The sequence below is a fragment of the Mugil cephalus genome, chromosome 18, assembly GCF_022458985.1.
Source record: "Mugil cephalus isolate CIBA_MC_2020 chromosome 18, CIBA_Mcephalus_1.1, whole genome shotgun sequence".
Taxonomy (NCBI): domain Eukaryota; kingdom Metazoa; phylum Chordata; class Actinopteri; order Mugiliformes; family Mugilidae; genus Mugil; species Mugil cephalus.
Window position 1 is genome coordinate 14,450,692 of NC_061787.1, and position 22,090 is coordinate 14,472,781.

The window sequence follows — 22,090 nt, forward strand, 5'->3', positions numbered from 1 at the left end:
ACTGGATCATATGGGGCAGTGGAGAACAGGGATTGTACTTTACTCACAAACTTTATTTACTTGTGGCTTACAAAGTTACTCCATTACAACTCCGGGCATCTTCGCCCTATTCATTACACTCAATATTCAGGCCACGAGACGTCATTACAATTCACTATTTGCACAGTGTTGGATATTTACACAGGAGTCAGTATAACAAAAAGCAACAACTTTAAGACATGTCGTCAGACTGCACAATGGGTACACCAGCCAGAAAGACAATATTCCTACAAACGATAAACTGCAGTTTAAAGAACTAATAAGATAATAATACAAAAGAAAACGTAGGCCACTTACAACAATAGAAGTTGCTTTTCTTTAGCGTTTTTGCATAACATCGAAGACATTGACAGATAACTTAATTAATCATAACTACAGTATTTGATTTCAACTGTAAAATGTGAGATTTTTAAACAACAGCCTAGCAAACAAACAAACACCAATACATTCTTGGCTATACAGAGTATCAGCAGTGTTATTTGATACATCTTAAAAGAGTAGAACACCTTACAGTGCAGATTATTTTAGGTGGTTTTAGGTTTTAAGGTGTTTCATTGAACTCTTCGTAGTCTCCCTGTCATGACATTATCCCTGACTCCAAGGCGTATCTAAATCCACTCTCCCAGGCTCCTCATGGACCAGAACCTCCACCATCACCTCTGCATGAGTGGCATGAGTTTGGCTCAACCAGCACCTTTCATTTGTTCTAGTCCATTTGTCACCTTGCTTCTCTTGAACACCTTCAGCCCAAAGTCTTTCGAGTGGTGCTGACTCTTGCATGTTTTTGCCCTTTAATACATAATCAGATGCCACAATAGTGTCTAAGGGGGAGTTGTGTTTCAATTGGCCTCTCTGCTGTAGAACCTGGAGGATCTCCAGTTCAACCTGCGACCTGGGAGGAACAGAAATGAAGAGTCAAGTTTATTTATTTCATTTGTCGTTGCGTCTTCGTAATGAGTCAGATTCTGTTACCCGAGCAGGTGAGACGCAGGTGAGGTTTCTCCATGATCCAACAGAAAGAGTTCACCGACATACATGGGGTCATTCACCATCATCTGTGATCTTTCAGAGTCCTATGAGAACATTCAAACACCTTGGTTAAAATAGAGTCTTGTGAACGGTAGCAGGTATGGATGTGTCTGCTTGTTTGACACGAGGCTGGATCACCTGGGTGTTCACGCTGGAGTGCAGTGGTGTGGGTGAGACGACAGGACTGCCTTCCTCTCTGTAGAGATGAGCTTTAGGAGGCAGAGTGTGGTGCAGGCTGTTGGAGAGGGCATTGAGTCGGAACAAGAGTTCATCCACTAAGGTTTCAAACTCCTCAAGGTAATAGGTCTGAAAAGCAGGAGAATCATGTAATTCTAATTAAGCCTGTGTTTGGTTTATTTTTTTCCTTATTTTCCTTTTCAAGGACTAAGTAGCTTTTGCCTCACCCTCCTCTGCACGTTGTTATTTATCCCCACTGGTCTATGCTTCCCAGTGAAGACGTCACAGACCCTCTGTCTGATGTAGCCTGCCAATTCTGCTACGGTGAAGACATTCCTCCTGCTCTGAGGTCTTTTTACTCCTCTTATCAATGAAGACACCACGGGAATCACCTATAAGAAATGACCATTGATGATGTGAACTCCAGCAGGTTGATTCCCTTCAATTAATGTGCACTCAAATATACGTACCACTGCTGTCCACGCTACAGTGGAGGATAGATAAAAGACTCCACAGTAAACAAAATCACGCCCAGAGAGAAGGCGAAGGCCCCCGGTGGCTCCAAATCCCCTGTGGTGAGAGAGTAGCGTCTGAAGGGAGCGAGAAACAGAGCTGAAGGCCCAGGAGCTTTGTGCATAGAGCAGATTCCCTGCACAGGACAACGCCAGCATGAGGATCAAACCTGAAACCTAACAAGAGAGAAGGTGGAGATTTTCTTTGTCCGTAGAGAATTTGTTGCTTAGAATTCTTTGATTTAATACTTAAATCTTGTCATTAGTACAGTACTGTATATTAATTATAGGCTATTTACAGTCAAACAGTGGCAACGTTCCCCCTTTACACTGCTCGGACCTCTGACCTATTGTCGTATATTATGTTTACCGTTGGCCATAAGAAGGTGGAGAGTGAGTGGGCTAAGAGTGTAGCAGAGGTAGCTAAGGTCCTGTTCACCCTCAGCACAACAACACACTTCATAGTCAGAAGAAAGAGAATAACGCCACGCAGAGTACGAACAATCTGTAAAGACAAAAAGACAGCTCTGGTTTAGGAATGTATTATAACTATAATATAAAGTTAAATGTACTGTTTAATTAAGTTATGCCAATGAACTACTCATGATATAGTGTTTAAGATAATATGTTTTTCTTTTTCGAAGAAAGGGCAATTTTTCCACATCAATGGTCGATCTCTTCCTCTCACTTGTTCACAGCTAGCCAGGAGGCTAACATCAACGCTTCCTCTGCACTTGTGCCTCTGCAGCAGCTCCCGGGCCTCGGTGATTATGACCGAGTGATAGACGTGATAGACATAATACGCCAGCGTCACTGTCAGCAGACCGACCTGCAAAGTAGAGGCATGGTGACGAGGTGAGGTTTGCTTTTACACCTGCTTACATGAACATTTCAGACTGCAATCAAAACCCTGCTTTGACCTTCAGATATTACTGTGCTTTACTCAACAGATATGTTGGTTCAATAGGTTACTTCAACCTCTCGGTAAGGTCATTGTGATCTTGTTTGTGTTGGTATGAGGCCTAATGTGTGCAGGTGTGTGTGTGACTGTACTTTAAGAGTTAAGAGAGAAAAGAGTTTGCTCTGGGAATTGTTATGTTTGAGTCCCAGTTTTTACTTCTAGCAGACTTACTTCCACCCAGTTTAAGGGTGTCCTCTGGTATCCCATCAACCCTTGCTGTGCTACACTGGACACTTGATGATGGAGTTGTAGTAGAGACAAGAAGAGGAAGAGGAGCTGGTGGTGGTGGGGAAGAGAAGAACTAACTTGAATTATCAACATAAAAAATTATTTAAATTTAGTCTCATGTTGGGTCAGTTTTGTCTTAGTACTGAAAACTGGTAATCGTGCTAGCTAAAATCTACTGAAACATTTTACCTGGCAGACCATAACCAAATAGTTTGTGACAGCAGTAGTGTGATACACCCTAGCTGAGTGGACTTTAGCAGATGGCAGAAGGACACCAGTGGGGCTCTGCTCAGTCAGGAGGGTCACGCTGGTGAACAAATTGGGTGCAGGGCTGTAGAAAGTGAACTGGACCTTCAGGGCTGCCGTGTGTTCATCCAGCCAGCCACTTGAATGCAGGAGCTCCAGCTTTGACGCAGCATCAGACCTGTATAAGAGTGTATGATTTACAGAGGAGATCATCATGTGGAAAAATAAGCTTGCCCGTGTATTGCTCACCTTTGGTAGCCTAAGGAAACTACAGCAGTTTGTCCTGCATAGTGACCCAGGTGACCACCTGTCCTTGGAAGAGTCACTGTGAGGACCTGGGGACAGTGAGATTTGAGTGTATGTTAATTGGGATGCTCTGCAAATACTTTCTAAAATAAGAGTCACGCTTCAACCAGAGCACACGGTCACAGTACACAAACAGTCAGAGCAACTCATCCAACAACTTTCTAACCCAGTTTCAGCAGAACAAAACATTATAAACTTTATAAGAGAAGCTCTGGTGAGACCACTGTGGGTGCATTAGTTTTAACAGGCTGTAGCTAATAAACTGGCAACCAAGTATGCATCTGCTTGTCGCATGGACCCGTTTTTGTGAAACAGCACCCTCTACAGGACAGTTCAGTGGGTAAACGCACAGTAATTGTAATGACAACCATGGAGTCATGTGACCCTTTGTTTGCCAGAAATGAAAGTAAAATATCCATCAGCACAAATCAGTCAAGACAAATGTCTTTAAAAGTAGATTACAGTTATCTGGTCTGGTCAGTAATCAGATTTTTTTTTTATTGAAAATAGACCAACCTGTTATACAGAGTGTGCAAAACATTTTTTTCCTCCTGGAATTCATATATTTTTAATTTTGTGTAAATGTAATCTGAATGTTTTTATTTAAATCAGTTAAACAGAGTATTGGATCACCTACACCTAAATGCGTATTTTTATTTACCTGGTTCTTATTTGTGTGGGACGTCTCCATCTTCTGCAGGACAGGGTCTCCAATCAAAATGTGTGACTGCTAAATGACATGAGTGATAAGTAAACGGCTTTAAAAGTAAACGGGTTAAAAGTAAATTGGAAAGTGATCATTTCAGCTCACCCCAGTTTTGTCTGATGCATTCTTGTACAGCAGATCAAGCAGATTTGTTTGTGTCCACGTCCACCAGTCCTCATGACTTTGTATGGACATGAAAGTATTATCACGGCTCCTGATGAGAGATGACATTTAATTTTTCCGTTTGTTGAAAGTGATCTGATACAGAGAGACGGCGTTACCTTTTAAACTGGTTTGTAACAGCTTTATTGAGGTGGTAATGCTCTCTGTATGAGCTGCCACAGGTTATACACATCATCAGGAAAATCATGGAGGCACAGAGAGACAGATCCCTGCATGGCAAAAACAACAGAGTGAATAGTTTATACAGCTTCAAATCATACACAAGCATGCGCACGCATACACAAAGACGCACCTCAGTGTTTTATGGATGAGAGCCTCTTTTCTTTTATTCCCACGAGTTTTCCTGAGCTCTGCTGGAGTCGGTGGACGAACAAGACGCAGGTACCGAGCTCTCTGACGATCCTCAAGCCGCTGTCAGTCAGAAATAATTCATTTTACTTTTTAAGTAAAAATGAACAGGACAGAGCAAACTGGAGCATAGTCAGGTTATCACCTTTTCAAGGTACGAGCGACTTTTCTGAGGGAAAGCCGATGGTCTTGACCGGTCTCCTGTTTCTATATCAAACTTGATGTTGGAGAAACTGTGAAAGTCTGGTCTGCTCTTGTACCAACAGGAGACCACCACAGCCACTGTAAGAATCTGAAAAGCAGATATTTTTATGGAGGATTTGTGATTGCACCATTGCTTAAATGCTGAAATGTGCAGAGGTAATAATTTACCACAGCTGGTTGGATGAGGAAGATGCAAAACATCAGAGAGAAGAAAAGAGAATGTATCCAAAGCAGAACCTCACTGCTGCTGAATCTGACAAACGTAAACACACAGAGACACACGTGCACTGTGATGCATGAAAGACATGTTTTATAATTTATTCACACAAAACTCATCCTTTTAATTCACCTCATTCCCAGCACTGCACAGAGCACCAGGCAGGAGAGGGACGAGAACAGACACAAGGACCAGGCCAAGCAGTGACACCACTGAGATGCTGGTTTCAATCTTTGTTCTCTCCATTTGTGCAGAGGAGCCTGCCGATGGCCCTCCTCCTCAAAACCACGGTCTGGCGAACATTTTCCTTGAAGAACTCTGTCCTTTTGAACGGCTCGACCTTCTTCCCTCGTAGCCGACAGCCAAGCTCTCTGTGTTTCATGAATCCTGCTGCTCACGGTTAAAAGGTCAGACTCGTTTTCCTCAGGTGCATTGCTCTCTTTAGAAATCAGCAGCGTTTTTTGAAATGCCACCTCCGAACTCATCTCAAATGCCAGAGCATCCTCCTTTCTCACAACCCCACTTGGTTGGATTACAGGTGATTTATCTTTATTTTCTAGAGACGTAGTGGAAACTGACAGGAGGTCTGTGTCCTGTAACGCAAAATAGGTGTATAATACTCCGAAAACAAATACACAAAGAAATGTAAGGACGTAGAATGGAAATATGTTTGAAGGTGTAACCTGGTGTTTCTTCCTCCAGGCTTCATGTGCCCACTGTTGCAGGCCGCCCCAGGAGAGATGGGACTCAGATAAACTGGCATTAACTGAAAGAGCTTGTTTGAGAAAAAGGTAAAGAGACAATAAATAAATAAATAAATAAAAATGATATGACTGATTTAGATTATAAATTTCATTTCAAACCAAACCCACCTTCAAAACAGTCATTTTCAGTCATTCCTCCCTTTGCATGTTGGGTTCTTGATCCCATCAGCTTGACCTCACGCATTCGAAACAGGAAAGATACCACTGCTGCTGCAGGCAACACAGCCAGCACACTCAGAAGTCCTGCTCTTACCGAAACGTCTGACATATCCTCAAAGCTCAACTCCAACTGTGAACACAACATCCTAGGTTCACAATCACTCTTGTGCATCAAATCTTTGAAGGTCGTATTCACCCACCTGATGTTCTGTTTGCGATATGATCACCGCGCTGACACATGCATACCCCAACAGCAGCATCAGACACACGCCAAGCCTTTGAGTTTGTGTGAACGAATGAGGACGGGGGCAGCTGTGCACAGATATCCAGATGTGGAAGTCTGACCACAGGGCAGACAGCTTGAGACACAACACCTGCAGGGAAACAGGTGGAGACATTGAGTTACATAGGAATGGAGATTAAAGAAGTGTTTATATACAGTATGTATGTGACGATGTACCTTAGCAAAGCTCATCCTTTGAGTGCAAACGCGCAGCATCCTCTCTACTCGGCCGTCGCCTCTGTTCGCGGCTAACCAGCACTGAGAGATGAAAAGCCAAGCGCTTCCCCTCACGTGTCGTCTGTTCACCTGAAATAAAAGTACCAGCTTCATGATGGAACAGGAAGTCCAAACACTGAAAAACAATTATTAACAAACGTTAAACTGGAGGTGTTTTTACCTCAGATACCTCTACTTGTTGGAGGTACCAGTCAGGGGAGGGTCCAGAGTTGTCATGCCAGATGTGGATGCCCCACACAGGGCCCAGGCTGTCTGCTGCGCTGTGGAATGAAAAGACAGAGATTGAACGAATGGACCAGTCCATGAAAAGGTTGCATACTGAACCCTAATCTATGTGCAGGTTCTGTATATTTGGAAGGTTTTACCTCAGTAGAAAGGTGTCTTGGGAGTTCCTCCTAAACAGAGAGCATCCTGGGACTTGAAGTTCTCTTGTCTGCGAGTGTCCGTCTTCACCATGCAGCACTATGTAAACCTGGTAAACATGTAATTAGTCCCGATTTTTATAACTCAACTGAAATTAAACATTACTCCTATTTATACACACTTGGTGCTGTGTTCAGGGATCTTCAATGTTATTATTTTTTTTTATTTATTATCGGAGACACCGATTTAATTCTCATACAGCTGTTCAGCATGTGCCAGGCTACATGTAGGTGTCAAAACTGGCAGGAAGAAAGAGTCAAAACTGCTCGGGATCAGACCAACATCAGTCCTGGTTTATGGGCTGAGCTGAGGCAGCTGAAAGAAAAGATGTGAATGTGTCTCTCTGCCTGGTTATTAGCAGCCTGTCCAAAATAATCTTGTCTTCCTACATACCACCAGTTAGCTTTCCAGTGATCCAGAAAAGTACAAGCAGGGAAATAAATAGAAAGGGGGAAAGAAAAAGCTTGGAAAAGCTTGCCTTACCTTTGCACTCATAGCGGCCACAGAGCAGAGGCCAGTGTGGATGGTGACAGCATAGAGATACGGGTCAGATGGAGAGTTGTCGGGAAGGTGATGAACTATTTGATTCTCCTCAGAGGTGGCGTCGGCTCTCTTACACACCACCAACACCGGGATGTAGAGGCACAGACACATCATCAGCACACCCAGCACCGTCAGATCACCGGACGCACTGAAGAGGAGAGGGAGAGGGAGCATGAGAGGATAAAATCCATGAAAGCAACAGTGAAAGAAACATTTTTTTCTGAGTTTACTGAGACATTTTCTTGCATTTGCATCAAGATCCAGGTCTCAGAGGGATGCTGTTACCTTAGGAACGGGTCCAGACTCTCTGTGCCGTGGCTGCTCTCAATCTGCTGCCTCGTCACAGTCAACGGCCTCAACTGGTGGCAACTGGATTCAAACAGGAAATACAAGTAGTGATCAACTGATGCAATTTACCGTTTTGCACTGTGTTTATTGTATGTTATCTTATTCTCACTCCAACATACCTTTGACTGATGCCTTACCTGCAGTTGACCGAAGGGGCCGTGTCTGCTTGCTGTGTCCTGCAGCCGTGGTGCGTCCAGGCCCCCTGCTGGCCGTCCCAGGACAAACAGAGACTGCTGTCAACTGTGAGACTGTAGCTTATGTGTTCACTCGGGTGTTTGCTTCTAGGTGCTTTCCCAAACTCAGCGTTCAACAGGGCCAAGTGACCAATCCCTGCAGCTAGAAAAGTACATTCAAGTACATGTTAACTGTAAAAGCAAGATAAGTAATCTGAACCACAGCCACTAAGAATGATTGTTTAACTGTCATTTTGGACATTTTAAACTTTTCTACAGCATTGTTAATGAGGACATTAAATAATTTGACAGACACTTAGTAAAATGACCAGGAATATAAAAAGATGGAATAAAAAATGTCTTACTATTAAGGTAGAATGGGGGCAAAGTGATACGTGCTGTGTTTCCCTTCCAGTGATGAGTCTTGTGCAAGTGGTGCATGCTGGGAGTAGGCCTCTCAAACATCCTGATAGAACAGAGACAAATGATTTGGTTTTGTTCTTACCGTTATCCCATGACGCATTAAAAAAACAATTATGCCTCTCATAGCTCCAGGGTTCAGCGAGTCTACCTGAAGAGCAACATGACGGGAAACGGCTTGTTAGGCGGTGGAGTGAACACCACAGTCAGCTGGACGGCCCGCTGCAAGTGCTCCTGGGTGATGTTGAAGCTGTGATAGTTGACCTGGCTGCGCAGGAGGATGTGCTCATGCGCAGAACTCTTCTATAGCAAATATGTGATTGAATGTTGTTAAAGTCAGTCACTGAGTAGGTGTACTGTTAAAGCTTAATAGTGAAAAGAAGATTTGTGAATGTATTGTGAAGGAGAGAATACATTCAGTACATTTGTTACAGCACAAAGATGCATACAATACACAATAAACTCCACAGAGAACCTTTCATAACTGGAAAAAAATCTAAATCTTACCAAGTATATTTGTCTTATTTCTAGTCAAAATATCTCATTACATTTAATATAAGACACAACTGGCTAACAAGTACCATTTCAGCAAGATATAGGGACTTGTTTTTAAGACAATACCTCTTGAATATCTTGTTAAGTGAAAAAGTCTTGAAAACATCTTGTTTTGCTTTTTTTGACATTTGAAGAGGTTTTTAAGCTGCTGTGTTATTTGCAAAAGATAAATCATCTTGTTTCAGGAATTAGACTTACTTGATTTGTGAAAATATATCTTGTTCATAGGAAAGCCTTAATTTTTTTGAGATTTTGACGAAAACTCATCGCTGACTTTTTGGAGTCTCTGCTGTTTGCCTCACGGTGATCACAAGACTATTGATTCCCAGATTGTTGAAGTATTCCTTCAATCAAAATAAAACTCCAACAAAATGGAATAAAATAAAATGATACACAAAGGATTTTTTAATGTTCAGTTACATAAAATTAATTTCTATCCTAAATTCCTGTTTTGGAAATGGTAGCAGTCTATGGTTCAGCAGTGGTCAGGATGTCCCCCTAGTTTACCTTACTGCGCAGTCCTAATTAAAGATTAAACGAAAAAGAAAGATGGCACACTTCTCGTGTTTTATTCAGAACCTAAGTGAGCACAATACATTCAACTGTTTTCTTTTTTTTTTAAGAAGTGAGACGTCTTACTTTTTTTTTTTTTTTTTTTTTTTTTTTATCGTGTCGGTTGGTAGTTGGACATGCGCAGTACCGAACACAAAGAAGAAGAACAGCGGTACGGCTCTCTGGAGGGAACTTACAGGTAGTAATAAAGCTACGTCGTCCGAGAGGTTTTGAACTCATATTTGATTGCAGGTTAAGATGTATCGAATATCTCATATTTTTTAGTCACATACGTTTTAAATATTATCTATGTTTCAATGTGTATTTGTTGTGTACGCTGTTACACCCGAGCACGAGCTAACGTTACCTGAGCTAACTTGCTAGCTAAAACCGCTAACAGCATGGACGAACTTGATGACGCTACGGTGTCGACTTTAAGAGGTAATGTTGTCGAATACACATTTTGCACATAGTTATTATTTTATTTTAACGTCATAACTCTGATTTCTGAACTGATTTTAATGAAATTGGTTTTATTATAAATTGGTTAAATGAATTATACTGGCTATTTGTTTCAATTAAATCCAGTTACTGGGGTGGATCTACTCAATTCTATACTAAAATGTTAATCCTCTGGATAGTCATAACTTAAAATGTTAATTATTTAGAATTGCTATATACACTGTATATTTGAATTAAAATCACTTCGGAATTAAGAGAATTACTACCGGTTACAATGTTTAATTCACCACTCTGATATGGTGATGTCATTTCCTTATATATTGTTAATGCACTAACTAGTCTGTGCTAGCCAGCTGTTTCATACGGTTTGTTCTATGGCACTAATTCATTTTGCAATGTGTGTCTTACGTTATGTCAAAGCTGCAAACATAAGTGAAGAAATGATCAGCAACCTGTCTCATAAAGACCTGCGGGACTTATTCCCAGGCCCAGAGAACTTCTTGCGACGAAAAGCAAGCCAAAACATGACTGGTGCTCCAGTCATACACTTAATGCTGTGAAGTCTCAGTGTAACTGACTAACTGCACTGGATTGTAAGAACTGTTTACTCCTGCATTTCAGTGCTAAAAAAGGCATGTTCTTTCTTATGCAGAGGAAATAAAATATGTGTTTGTTTAATGCAAGACTGGTTTTCATTCAAGTAGGTGGTTGTCTTAAATCTAGAACAGTGTCACTATTGTAGAGCTTACAGTAAGTTAAATGCACTTGAATTGAGATGAATTATTATTATTAAACTTCAAATAAATGTTGTTAACAATATTCTCTGTGTATGTATTTTAAATGTATTGATTTAAGATAAAAGCTAATCATAACTCTTGAGTTAAGAAGAATCATCTTGTTAAGTTGCTCTGGATTTAGGTTTTTTAAACTCAATTTCAGTAAGAAACAAAAAGTGAAATCAGAATTGAAAAGCTAGTTTTGAGATTATTTGATTTACCAAGTGTGATTATCTTACTGCACTGGCAGATTATTTCACTTAATTGTAGTCTATATCTACTCCAACCAAGTATTTATTTCTTATATTACGACTATTCATTTTTGAAGTGATTTTCCAAAATGAGCATGTAGCTACATACGTTTCTTTGAGGATGTCGCAGCTCAGTGATGATTGGCTGAACAAAGGAGTGGACAGGAATCTTCCTCCTGGTGCTGCACTTGTACAGACTGAGGTCAACCACGGGTCCACTCAGCTGGGAATCAGCAGAGGATTTAAAAGGAGAGCTGGCCCAGGTGTACGGGCTGTGAGAGATCTCTGTCACCACGCTGAGTACACACAGTGGATCATTGTCTCTACTCCGACGAACAAACTGAATCTGCATCAGAGCAGCAGGCAGGTGGAAAGTGGCCGAGCCACCGCTGATGACCGTGGAGATTTGGTTTTGGGATGCTGCATGCAAGGTGATGAGACCGGTGCTAACTCTGTGCTCCTGGATCTCTTTGAACAAAATGTACTTCTGAAAAAGAAGGCGTGGATATCAGTCAATGAAGTTTACATAATAAGTGAGCAAGGAAAGATATTCTGCAAACAAAAATGTATGTGTTCTCTCACCAGTATCAAGTCTGTAGCAGTCTGGAGGATATCGGATACGAGCTGCACTACTTGCTTTGTTGGAACTGCTCCTACTTGTTTGGTGTGAAGACGCGCAGATGAGTTCAGTATAGAGGCATCAGGAATGACGTCTGCATGTGTCCCAGGTGTGAAGTCATAACTAGTGGCCACCTGAAGGTTGTATGAAAGCAGGCCTACCAGAGAGTTGAGTATCATCTCATTAGCATAGCATAGGTCAGGAACTCTGGACTCTGAGATGACCTGAACATAAGCTGTTACTCTCCTGGCACTCACCAGCGTCACCTAAAAGAGATTAAACAAATATAAGAAAGTATTTATCAGTATCTCTTCATCCACAAAATAGAAATAAACAAAACCTACCTGTCTTGTAACTACTAGAAGGTCTTTGAGAATGTGGATGGCGTCTGCTACTGATGCCTAGAATTGATAAAAACATGCTTAAATATTGCAGGGAAAGATCCTCGAAGTACTCTGCAGGTTTGTGAGCACTTAAGTACCTCCTCGCTGCTTTCAAGCTCACACACTGTGCAAATTAGCACATGGCGCATGTGTTTGTGTGCCTGTGTTTTGGCCTCAGTGTCCAAGCTGAGCCTGTTCAGGATGCCGGAGAGGAGACTGACGTAGTTACGGATCTCAGCCCCGTTCCCAAGCTGCACTAGAACAGAGAGGTTCCTCAGACTTTCCTCGGAACTGGAGACAACAAATAGCACAGCATATCGTACAGTATGCATATTGGGAAAGGTAAGAAACTTGTCGTTCAGGGCTGCCAGATTTAATAACCTCCCCAAATATTGCTTCATATTTTATTTTATCTCTTCAACTCACAACTCAACTCACTGTAGTTGATAATTTTTGCTAATTACAACTAAAACCTTTGTAAAGGATTCAACATTTAAAAGTGGCAGTGGTATGTGTATACAGTAATATTTATGAGATCCTAAACTTAAAAATGATAGTTTTGCTCACCAGGCTTGGAAACAACATGAACATGATCGCAATTATGATAAAATATTTATTCTTACAGCTCCAGACCAGGATCATGATGGGAAGAAGAAGAAGAAGACATGTCTCTGAAGAAACCTGGTTGGACTTGGACACTGACAGGACAGGGTTTGGTGTACGACCCATATGCACCGTTGCTGATCTCTGTATAAATAGTCACTATAGAAACGACAACAGAAAATTACTTCACTTGGGTAAGCAAAAGGTAATGATACATCTATGCAATTTTTGTCTATGTGCATAATGATTGGTTTGTGTACCTTTATAGTCATCGCTGGGGTCACCTGAGGGAAGGCTGAAGTAATACTGGAAGTCTCTGCCCTGGTATAGTGTCCTGGGTGGTTTGTCTCCTACACTGAAGCTGTACTTATACAGTAAGTCCTTCGGTACACACAAACACACGCAAAAATTATTAGTGTGAAAAAAATTTAAAATGAAGAAAAAAGAAAATAAACACTCAACAAATGTAGGTTGTTCTTTTTCCAAACAGTATGATAGATAATTAGAAACCATACTATATTAAAGAGCAAGGAAAGAAAATCATATGGTAGAGACATAATTGAATTGTTGAGAGGTAGCCAAATATTTGAACTCAAACACAAAAGAAGCATTCACAGCAGCAAGCTGAGTGACAGCGTGATTATATTAATATATATTTAAGAACATTACTTGGAAACGGTTCATCTGCGTGCAGGTTCAAGTGAGCAATAATGTAAATGTGTCAGCTGAATTCACCTCCTTCCCTGAGGTGCAGAAGATGCTGAAGTGTGTGTGTAACTCCACTCCTTTGTCGGGTTGCACCTGGCACGTCATGCCCGCTGGAACTGGGTTAGTTTTTAAGAATAGCTGAGTCCGACCCAGAAAACTGTTTTGAGATTCTGAATTCGCCGGAAGGAAAAAACAAAAACAAAAAACGAGACCATCGTTATCACATGGATTAATCCCGCAAATGATGGGCCGACTGAGGGCCAACATGGTCTCTGTTATGTTAAAGTTACAGACAGTACTTTAATATATGTAAACTTACATTATGTCCCATGTTGCTGTCTTTTTTTAATACACAAAAGTGTCAAACTAAAAAGAATGGATTAGATCTAACAAAATCTGTGGCTAAACTGTAATAGTTGGAGTTGATTACACTTCTATACGTATTACATGTGAGTTATTGTCCTGACACCTACCAGCAGTGACTTCCAACATGTAAGTGCTCCTTGGTCTTAGACTGAAAGGTCTGAACCTGAGCAAAGAGGAGGAGGTTCCTAAAAACAGACGCAAGAAGAAAAAGAACGATGACTAAATGCCTGAGCCTGAGACACAGAAACAGGAAATGTTTGTTGCCCAGATTGCTGAATAATGTACCTGTGTAAGTGTAGGACTCAAAGAGGCCTCTGTCTACAGGGTTTCGGAGTAAGTCGAGCAAAGTTGGCTCCTGGATCAGCACAGACAGCAGCTTGGAATCCACCAGATTACTCCCCTCATCTTCGTGTAAAGCTGGATTGAATGCCAAGTCATCTCCTGCACTGACGTCTTCACCATCTACACCTACGCAGTAAATAAACAACAATCTCTGTATACTGTGCTAGCAGGAAAGAAATAAGAAAAGCAGATGTGTACTGTACCTGCGGGTCTTCCTGCTGACATCCCTGGGTCCCCTTCCTCTGCATTTGGAAAGGGGAGATCATAATCGGAATCTGTAACAGGATAAATAGAAAAGAAAGCTCATAAATAATAACAACAACAACAGTCCCTTTGGCAAAAATGTTTAATGTTAGAGAGTATTTATGAACTCTTTGATGGCTATCAATCCATATACACATGAAACTGTTAAAAGGGCAAAACATTCAATGTTCATTTTAAGGGTTTTATGATTTTTGTGAGGTCTCCGTAGCAATTCAAAGTTTACATAATGAACAAAGAATGGAACTATTTTAATAATTAATTGGCTTTTAAGGGTTAGCAACCCTGCAGCAGTGTGCTGGCTGCACAAGTAAAACAAGTAGCTAAATGCTTAATCAAAACATTGCATAGTGCAAAAAATAAATAAATATATAAGCATACACACACTGTTTGCAGTACGTTTCCAAAGGGGATTTAAAAGTAAACACAGCTAGCTAGCTAATTTAGTGGTAAGGTTTTCCATTTGTTCGCGTTAAATAAGCAATTTTTCTGTTTTGCTAACCTTAACCTTCAGATTTAATCTCACTGTCCTATTTAGGATCGTGTAATTGGTATCTGTGCAAACAGCGCAAAACAACAAAGCTAGCTCATGAATACAGCATAACATATAGGAGCTAATGAGGCACACTTCTCTCAGGAGCTGGTGGAGACCAAAACTTAGTGAATATTGTATGTTAACACAAAACGACTCTAACACGATGAATTAGACTATGAAGTTTAAAGTTTAATTTGGAATATAGATTTAACTTAACTCAAAACTGAACTTTTAATTAAAAACAAATAATATAATTATTCACACTTGGCTTGATTTCAAAGTGGTACAGTATGGTGGAGTTTTTTTTTTTCCACTTCTAAGAAATAAATTATTTATCTAAAGGGGGGTTTTCTCACCTGGTCGACCACTAAAACCACCACTCTCCAGGAGAGAGAAAGAGGATTCCCAGTCAGCAGAGGAGTCGGTTTCTGGTAGAAATTCATTGACGCTGTCACTCTGGCCGTTGTAATCTGAATACAGTTCACCACCACTGTCAGAGGGCTCAGACTCTGACCCCCCTGTGTTGGAAGGAAAGAGGAGAAGTCAGAGGTCCATTCAGAGCCGTAATTTTAATCTCAAATCATTACAATACTCACCAGTTTTGTTCATTGTGTTTCTGCTTTTGCTTGTCTGCGCAGCACTGTCTGCCACATCCAGATTTTGCTTTTTGGCCTTAGTTTCAGAGGCATTATCAGTATGGTAGGAAGGAGCTGGGCCGTAGGCAGCCTGGGTGTACTGTGAAGCTTTTGCAACAGGAAGGTGAAGGGTAGAAATCGCAGGAGTCTGAGCAGGTGTGACAGGATCCTCCATGATGGCAGCCAGAGCTCTGAGATCCACTGTGTAACAAAATGGGACTGGAAGAGAACAGATGTTTAATGTCAGAAATGTAACTGCAAAAAAAAAAAAAAAAAAAAAAAAAAACAATCTGAATTTGTGTTTGTACTACCCTCTGTGACAGGCTTAGATGAAGCGTTGACCAGGTAGAGACTCCAGGAGTACCGGATGTGTTCTGCAGGTACGTCGCAGTCTTCACATGTGGCACTGACAGAGAAAGTCTGATCCCAGTTCACATGGTCTCCATGACACTGAGGACAGGTCACAGACACCTTCCTGGAGTGGATGTATTTAGATGCATGTTAAAAGACAAAGAATGGATTAAGGCGCCTCTTTTTAATAATAGCCGTAATCAATTCAACACACCTGTTAGCTTCAAGCTAACGTGTCCCTACTTTTTTTATTATTTTAGGTTTTGTTAACTCATACCTGACTGGGTTTGATGTGACGGTGAGGAAGGTCTCTGACGAGGCTGAACGCTCTCCGCTGTGGACGGTGAGCGTGAACTGGAACTGGTCAAAGTTGTGTTTCAAGAAATCAACGGGAAATTCGAGCAGAGGGGCCGAAGTGGGAACGTGTTGGTCGAAACAGTGCGTGGGGATGGAGCTGACTGGCTTACATGTCCAGCTGTAGCTATAGTAGAGATAAATGGAAAGGTTGGTGACATGATTTCAGAATGACATGAACAAATACAGGAAACACAAAGGGACTCCAAACCTCAAATATTGGAAAAACAAGAGTAATTAAAAGTTTGAGTGCACACATAGCTTGTGACAAGTTGTCGGCCATTTTGGAAGCCATTAATGATGTTATGCGCCAAATAAACCAAGCAGGGGTTCGCGGAGGTACTGCAGGGGGGTCGCAAAATATTTAGTTGGTTGGACATTTTTTATATATATTTTTTTAATTTTCCCCCACCAACTTCCAGCACGGCCACCGTACTGTTGCACATGTTTGAAATGAAAAATTAATATTTCAATTTGAGTATTATTTGAATAGCTTAATATTGAATGCAAAATGATAATAATAATGTATATTTATAAATGGCACTTGGCCAAGTTTGGGGGGGGGGGGGTGCTACTTAATCTCTTTAATCAGTTTGGGCGTCATTGGCTGAAAAAACGTTGAAGACTCCTGCCGTATGTTACAGTAAAGCAGCTGTTTCACAAATGTCAACAGGTTTTTTTAGTAGTTTGAGCTTGACCAAGTTTGAGTTCACCACCAAGCTCAAAGCCGAGGTAGAGGGTTACCAGAAAGAAAATGCCAGGCTGAGAAAATAGGAGGAGTCCCTCGTTGTTGCACAGGATATCAAATTGGTGCCAGAGCCTGAAGCCTTTGAGGAGAAGTTCACAGAGAGGAAAATAAAAAAAAAAAAAAAAAAAAAAAAAAAAAAAAGAGACGCTGTGTCTGGATACAAATCCACCACTTCCTCGGTTTAGAGAAAAGGAACAAGAAGAGAAGAGAGAAGGCGTCCAGAGCCAGCAAAGACTCCTGCAACTCTTCCACAAATTAAATAAATATAACAGCTAATTTTAAAGTAAAAACAAAACAAAGACTCTCAAAAATTAAAAGTTTACACAAATATGAATTCTTAAAATAATCTTATTATGATCAAGTTCCTACTTCAAGTATAAGTTGTATAAATCTTGTTTTCTTCCTAGGTGTCCGTAAAATATATGACAGCTGAAGTTTTTTTTTTTTTTTTTTTTTTTTTTTAATTCAGGTTACTAAAGCGTCATCTATCTTATCTATCTCAGCGTTATCTATCTTATTTTAAGAATAAGTCCGTTTTAACAACTAAAAAAGTGATTTGTCAATGCATGCAAAATTATTAAAGTTTCAATAATAATAAAATTGAATTTGGTGAAGCTCATCATAATTAAGTAAGTTGAACAATAATAATATATCAAATAATATACTTATATATATATATATATATAATTATTATTTTTTTTCAGTTTTTGTGTAAAATGATTAGTTAACAGGAAAAAGGGAGTTTAAACAGATTATTCTGTAGCACAGAGTCCAGGATGCAAATGTACTTGGTCACTTTGCATATAAAGAGGAGAAGAGTGGCCGGCTCCCATTTTACAAACAGTAATACTAAAAGCTAGTGTTATATGTGGGGGTGATGGCGAAACTCAGGTGACTACTGGGAGACCAAAAAAACAAAAATTCTACTTACTACAAATGCATTATTTCTGAAAAACAAATGAAAAAAATTCCTTTAAATCAACCGATTCATAACAACAGACTCAGTGAGCTACAGTAAGAAATCATAATCAGTCTGTTGATGCGCATTTAATTATTTGGAGTAATCAAAAATCCTAGGAAGAAAAGTGTGAAAATTTTCATTTTATTCTACAAAACAAATAAATAAATTACATTTTATTAGTGCACTACTCACAAGTCCATATGTCCATGTAACATGTCGTTGGTGTGTGAAGAAGTAGTGAGAAGCTTTGAGATATAAATTATTTATGTAGCGCAGTGTTTTTTTATTGTTAGGAGTTATATGGTTTTATTGTGTGCGTGTGTAAATAGTAAAAGTAAATGTTACACCTCACAGTAGATACGGAGAAAAACTTCCTTTGCGCTTAAAGTCCAAAGTATTGTAAATAGAAACTGCTTCATGCAGTGTTACGGAAGGAATTTTTGGGCTGGTGGTAAATGTCAGTGTGACCAGCGTTGGTCATAGGGTTTACTTGTACTACAAATATACAACATTTATCTAAATGAATGAAGCTGCCTCAGATAAGAATAGAATTTTTAAGACAAGTTTTAACCGTTACCTCAAATTTGTACTTGTGCAGATCAGATTACAGTTTCTACCTGAGCGATTTCCCGGGGGAGTCGGGGTCGTACGATGACCTTCCATCCAGGGTCACTGTTGCAGTGCTTCTCTTGTCAACGAAGACGTTGCTGCCACCCTGGATGAAAGCCACAGGAGGACTCGGTATCACCTGAACTCTCACGCTGTAGTTACTATACACCACACTGCCAACGACCTCAACCTGCAAATGACCACAGACATTTCTTTTTTTTTTTTTTTTTTAAATAAAAAATAAGGCAGACTGGACTCTTTGACTCAGGTTCTTTCAACCTGGCCACCTACCCATTGCTGTAAAGACTTCCAATTTAAGGATCAACAGCAGACAGTTCTTGTCGTTACTTACCCTGGCCGTGGCGGTGTATGTGTCATATTGCAGGAGATGGCCTTGCAGTATGAGGCTCTGTCTGAATGTATCGGTGAGAGGCAAAGGGAAAGTCCGGCCTGCGGAGTCCGACAACGTCCAGGAGTAGCGGAGTCCTCCTGATATGTCGCAGTCAACTTCTGTCTCGTAGGTCACCCCGAGATGGACGACCTCGTATCGCCGCACCTAGATCCAGAGAGGAGAATTATTTAAGTCTATATTCTTGCTCGCATGTTGAGGTTTAGGTGAAGTTCCCAGAGGTACCTGCAACTTCAAAGGCCCCATGTTTTTGACTGGTGGAGGCTGGCAGGGACGGTCCACGACAAAGATGTGGCTGTTCAGAGAAGCCGTACTGACCAGGTTAGACGCAATCACCTCCACTCTGAACTCTCCTGTCCTGCACACAGGAACACATTCACTTAATACAACAGCACAGCAGCAAAGAGGTTATGTTAATATTAAACTGTAAGCAAAAAGGATGTGGTAACCAACCTTTTTTGTCTAAGCTAAAGGAAGTAAATTCTGTTTAATCACATGCAAAAAATCAAAAGTAATCCTAATCCCTCTGAAATATAAAAAACATATAAGTAAATGACATGATACTGGACTCATGTAGTTGTGGTTATACATATAAAATAGCTTCCACTTTATGACAGCTCTCAAGGCCTCTACTCACAGAACCGAGGGCAACAGTATGTAACCAACAACACTTGAAATAACTGAAGTTTTATTTCAATTTTAACTTAAGTCAAGAAGTGCAAAACTCTGACTAACCTGTGGAAGACGTGTTGCTCTGCGCTCTGTCCGGACCTCGTTGTTCCGTCACCGAAGCTCCAAAGGAAACTAACGTTAGTCCCGACATTCACACGGCAGCTTATCGTCACCGTCTGATTCTGCAGGACCGAGGCCCGGTGGACCAGCCTGTTGAGTTTCACCGCTCTCTGGATTACCAGCTGGAAGACGTCAGACGTGATGGAGGTCTGTCCACGAGACGCGACTACAAACACATCGTAACTATGTGGAGAAAGGAGAGTTATCAGTTCCTGCCAATATTCAAGATACGATTTCTGCTTGCACATTTTATTTGTTTTAATTTTTAACCTTTGTGTCAGTTTAGTTGATCCACAGTTAAAAGAACAAATCTGAATATTTTTCATGTGTCTCATCGTTTACCTGCCAGGGTTGTGGTATCTTTTGGTGATGGCCCTGGAGGAGGTTCTGGATGATCTGGAGTCTCCAAAGTGCCAGAGGAACTCCACAGGATCAGGTACATCGGCCTCAGCCATCAAGATTATATCTGTATTTGTGGGATATGCTCGCTTTGCTGCATAAATGCTCACAGCTAGGGGACCAAAGAGACAGGTGGTCATTTTATATACTACATATTATAAATGCTTTATATGGGTGATTTTGCTTGACATCTACAAGTAAAGAAAGTCCCACTCCTTATATTTTACAAAGCCTCATGTTTAAATGTTTCCTTTACCTTTGTCACCAGTATCATGAGTAGGGTTTCGAGTGGTGGGGGTTAGCTGTGGTGGATTAATTTTAGCTTGTGGTGACAGCTTCCTCTTCCCCTCAAGACGCACCCTTGCATTTCTCTTCTGAGAAGACGCTTGATCGTGAACTCGAAGACTAATCATGACAGTCCCAGTGTGACTGTAAACCAAAGCCGCCGCTGCTGCCTCTGCTCCTGTTGCGCTGCTGCTGTTTCTGTACATTAATGTTTCGTTCGCCAGCAGACAGACAGTCATGTCTGACCCCGCTGTGACGTTAAATGAAACCAAGTGTTTCTGATTTGTTGCGACCCTGCTGGGGATGTCTGAGGGCAGCTCTCCAACTGGATCTTGAACCACGATTTGTGCTTGAAATGAGGCCCAGCTGGTTTGGCTGTGGGTCTGAACCGTGATAGTGTAGCGGCCGGCTTTCGGAAGAGACACATTAATGTTACAGTCCTCGGTCGTCCTGCTTATCACGACGGCGTCATGAGAACTAATGGTCCAAACCACTCTTGTCCACATGCAGCTGGTACAGCTGACAACCTCCAGGCTGAATTCTTCACGTGCTGAAACTACTGATGTCCAATTTCCAGACGGGCTCAGGTCACAGATACAATCATCCATCGAGGTTTGAGGCAGAACAATTGAAAGCAGCACAGATGAGGGATCAGCGGTGGAGGAGACAGGGGAGCGCAAGAGAAGATAGATGTGCAAACAGGAGCGGGATTGATCGGAGCTGTGGGGGTTACGGGTATCGGTGCGCCGATGCGAGTGCGTAGCAATATGCCAACGGATGTTACCATGGCTTTGAATGTGATCTTGTGTGGCGTCGCCATGGTTACAGCCCCGCTCTTTGCTGCTGAGATCTCCGCGACTGCCGCGGCCGCGGTCGCACTCGGAGCTCATTGTGAGGTTGAGGACAAGGCGGCGCTTCATGGCGGTGAACAGCTGAATCCCAGGAACACACTCACCAAGGTCAGAGACGACAAGACGCACAATCACCTGCAAGAGGACACAATGTGACACAGACACACACGTATGAGACATTAAAAGATATGTCTGGCCATGGTAATCACAGACATTGTTTGTCAAAATCTGATGTATATTATTTCTTACCGTCTTTTCTCTATGTCTCGACACTGTTGCACTTGGTGACAAGTTACTTAATTATTATGAGCAAAATACTTAATAATAAACCACATGTGTGTTATTGTGTAGCTAAAACTTCTTTTTCTGAGCATCTTTTAATAGAAACAATTATAGAATTGTATTCTTAATTAATTAATTAATTAATTAATTAATTAGTATTTATACCACACACACACACACACACACAAAAAAAAAAAAACATTTTCATTGAATGAAGGTGGAAAACTCATAAGATACATGTCACGTGCCACTGCCTCTGGATATCTGGAGGAGTTCACTAACACTTTGTGAACTCCTTCTGCTTCAAAGATCTTGGGACGTGTAAAATCATTATTTTTCTCAAAGGTTAGAATAAAATGACACTCCACAGATGAAGAGTGCTATTAAATTCAACGCTAATTTCTACTAAGGGAACATTAATCATTTTTTCCAGTTTTAGTAGAATTCAGTGCCTCTGATCCTCCCTGCTAAAGAATTAGCAATCAGGAGCTCATC

The 22,090-nt window shown here is 41.1% G+C and overlaps 1 protein-coding gene and 1 long non-coding RNA gene across 2 annotated transcripts; one reads left to right on the plus strand and one right to left on the minus strand.

Annotated features, from left to right (window-relative positions):
* Positions 1-32: 32 nt before the first annotated feature.
* LOC124995431 (polycystic kidney disease 1 like 1) lies at positions 33-21,618 on the minus strand. The gene is made up of 48 exons (XM_047567782.1): positions 20,434-21,618; positions 20,121-20,289; positions 19,722-19,961; positions 19,212-19,344; positions 18,930-19,133; positions 18,586-18,767; positions 16,183-16,386; positions 15,866-16,029; positions 15,516-15,773; positions 15,276-15,437; positions 14,327-14,398; positions 14,067-14,249; positions 13,889-13,966; positions 13,443-13,585; positions 12,968-13,088; positions 12,728-12,866; positions 12,203-12,395; positions 12,066-12,122; positions 11,685-11,987; positions 11,212-11,589; positions 8,658-8,809; positions 8,452-8,552; positions 8,051-8,249; positions 7,851-7,934; positions 7,506-7,713; positions 6,965-7,071; positions 6,760-6,859; positions 6,540-6,668; positions 6,280-6,453; positions 6,029-6,209; positions 5,840-5,931; positions 5,289-5,749; positions 5,108-5,192; positions 4,881-5,027; positions 4,680-4,798; positions 4,486-4,596; positions 4,310-4,418; positions 4,160-4,228; positions 3,442-3,527; positions 3,136-3,370; positions 2,890-2,994; positions 2,446-2,586; positions 2,128-2,262; positions 1,716-1,934; positions 1,473-1,637; positions 1,207-1,374; positions 1,012-1,112; positions 33-931 (listed from the first exon to the last, which is right to left on the minus strand). Exons 1-48 carry the CDS (start codon positions 21,491-21,493, stop codon positions 625-627), a joined length of 8,733 nt encoding a protein of 2,910 aa, XP_047423738.1. The 5' UTR covers positions 21,494-21,618; the 3' UTR covers positions 33-624.
* On the plus strand, positions 12,168-16,464 carry LOC124995432. Its single transcript, XR_007110704.1, has 6 exons — positions 12,168-12,446; positions 12,730-12,901; positions 12,976-13,081; positions 14,106-14,256; positions 15,878-15,934; positions 16,166-16,464. It is a non-coding gene; the product is annotated as an uncharacterized LOC124995432 (long non-coding RNA).
* Positions 21,619-22,090: the final 472 nt, after the last annotated feature.

What these genes read in the sequence shown, in the direction of transcription:
- LOC124995431 (XM_047567782.1), bottom strand. Translation starts at nt 21,493, where the DNA reads ATGTCTCATACGTGTGTGTCTGTGTCACATTGTGTCCTCTTGCAGGTG. An exon ending in AGTCTGGACCCGTTCCTAAG is followed by an intron (nt 7,714 to 7,850) that starts GTAACAGCATCC and finishes TCTCCTCTTCAG; the next exon opens with TGCGTCCGGTGATCTGACGG. An exon ending in ATTTGGTTATGGTCTGCCAG is followed by an intron (nt 2,995 to 3,135) that starts GTAAAATGTTTC and finishes CACCACCACCAG; the next exon opens with CTCCTCTTCCTCTTCTTGTC.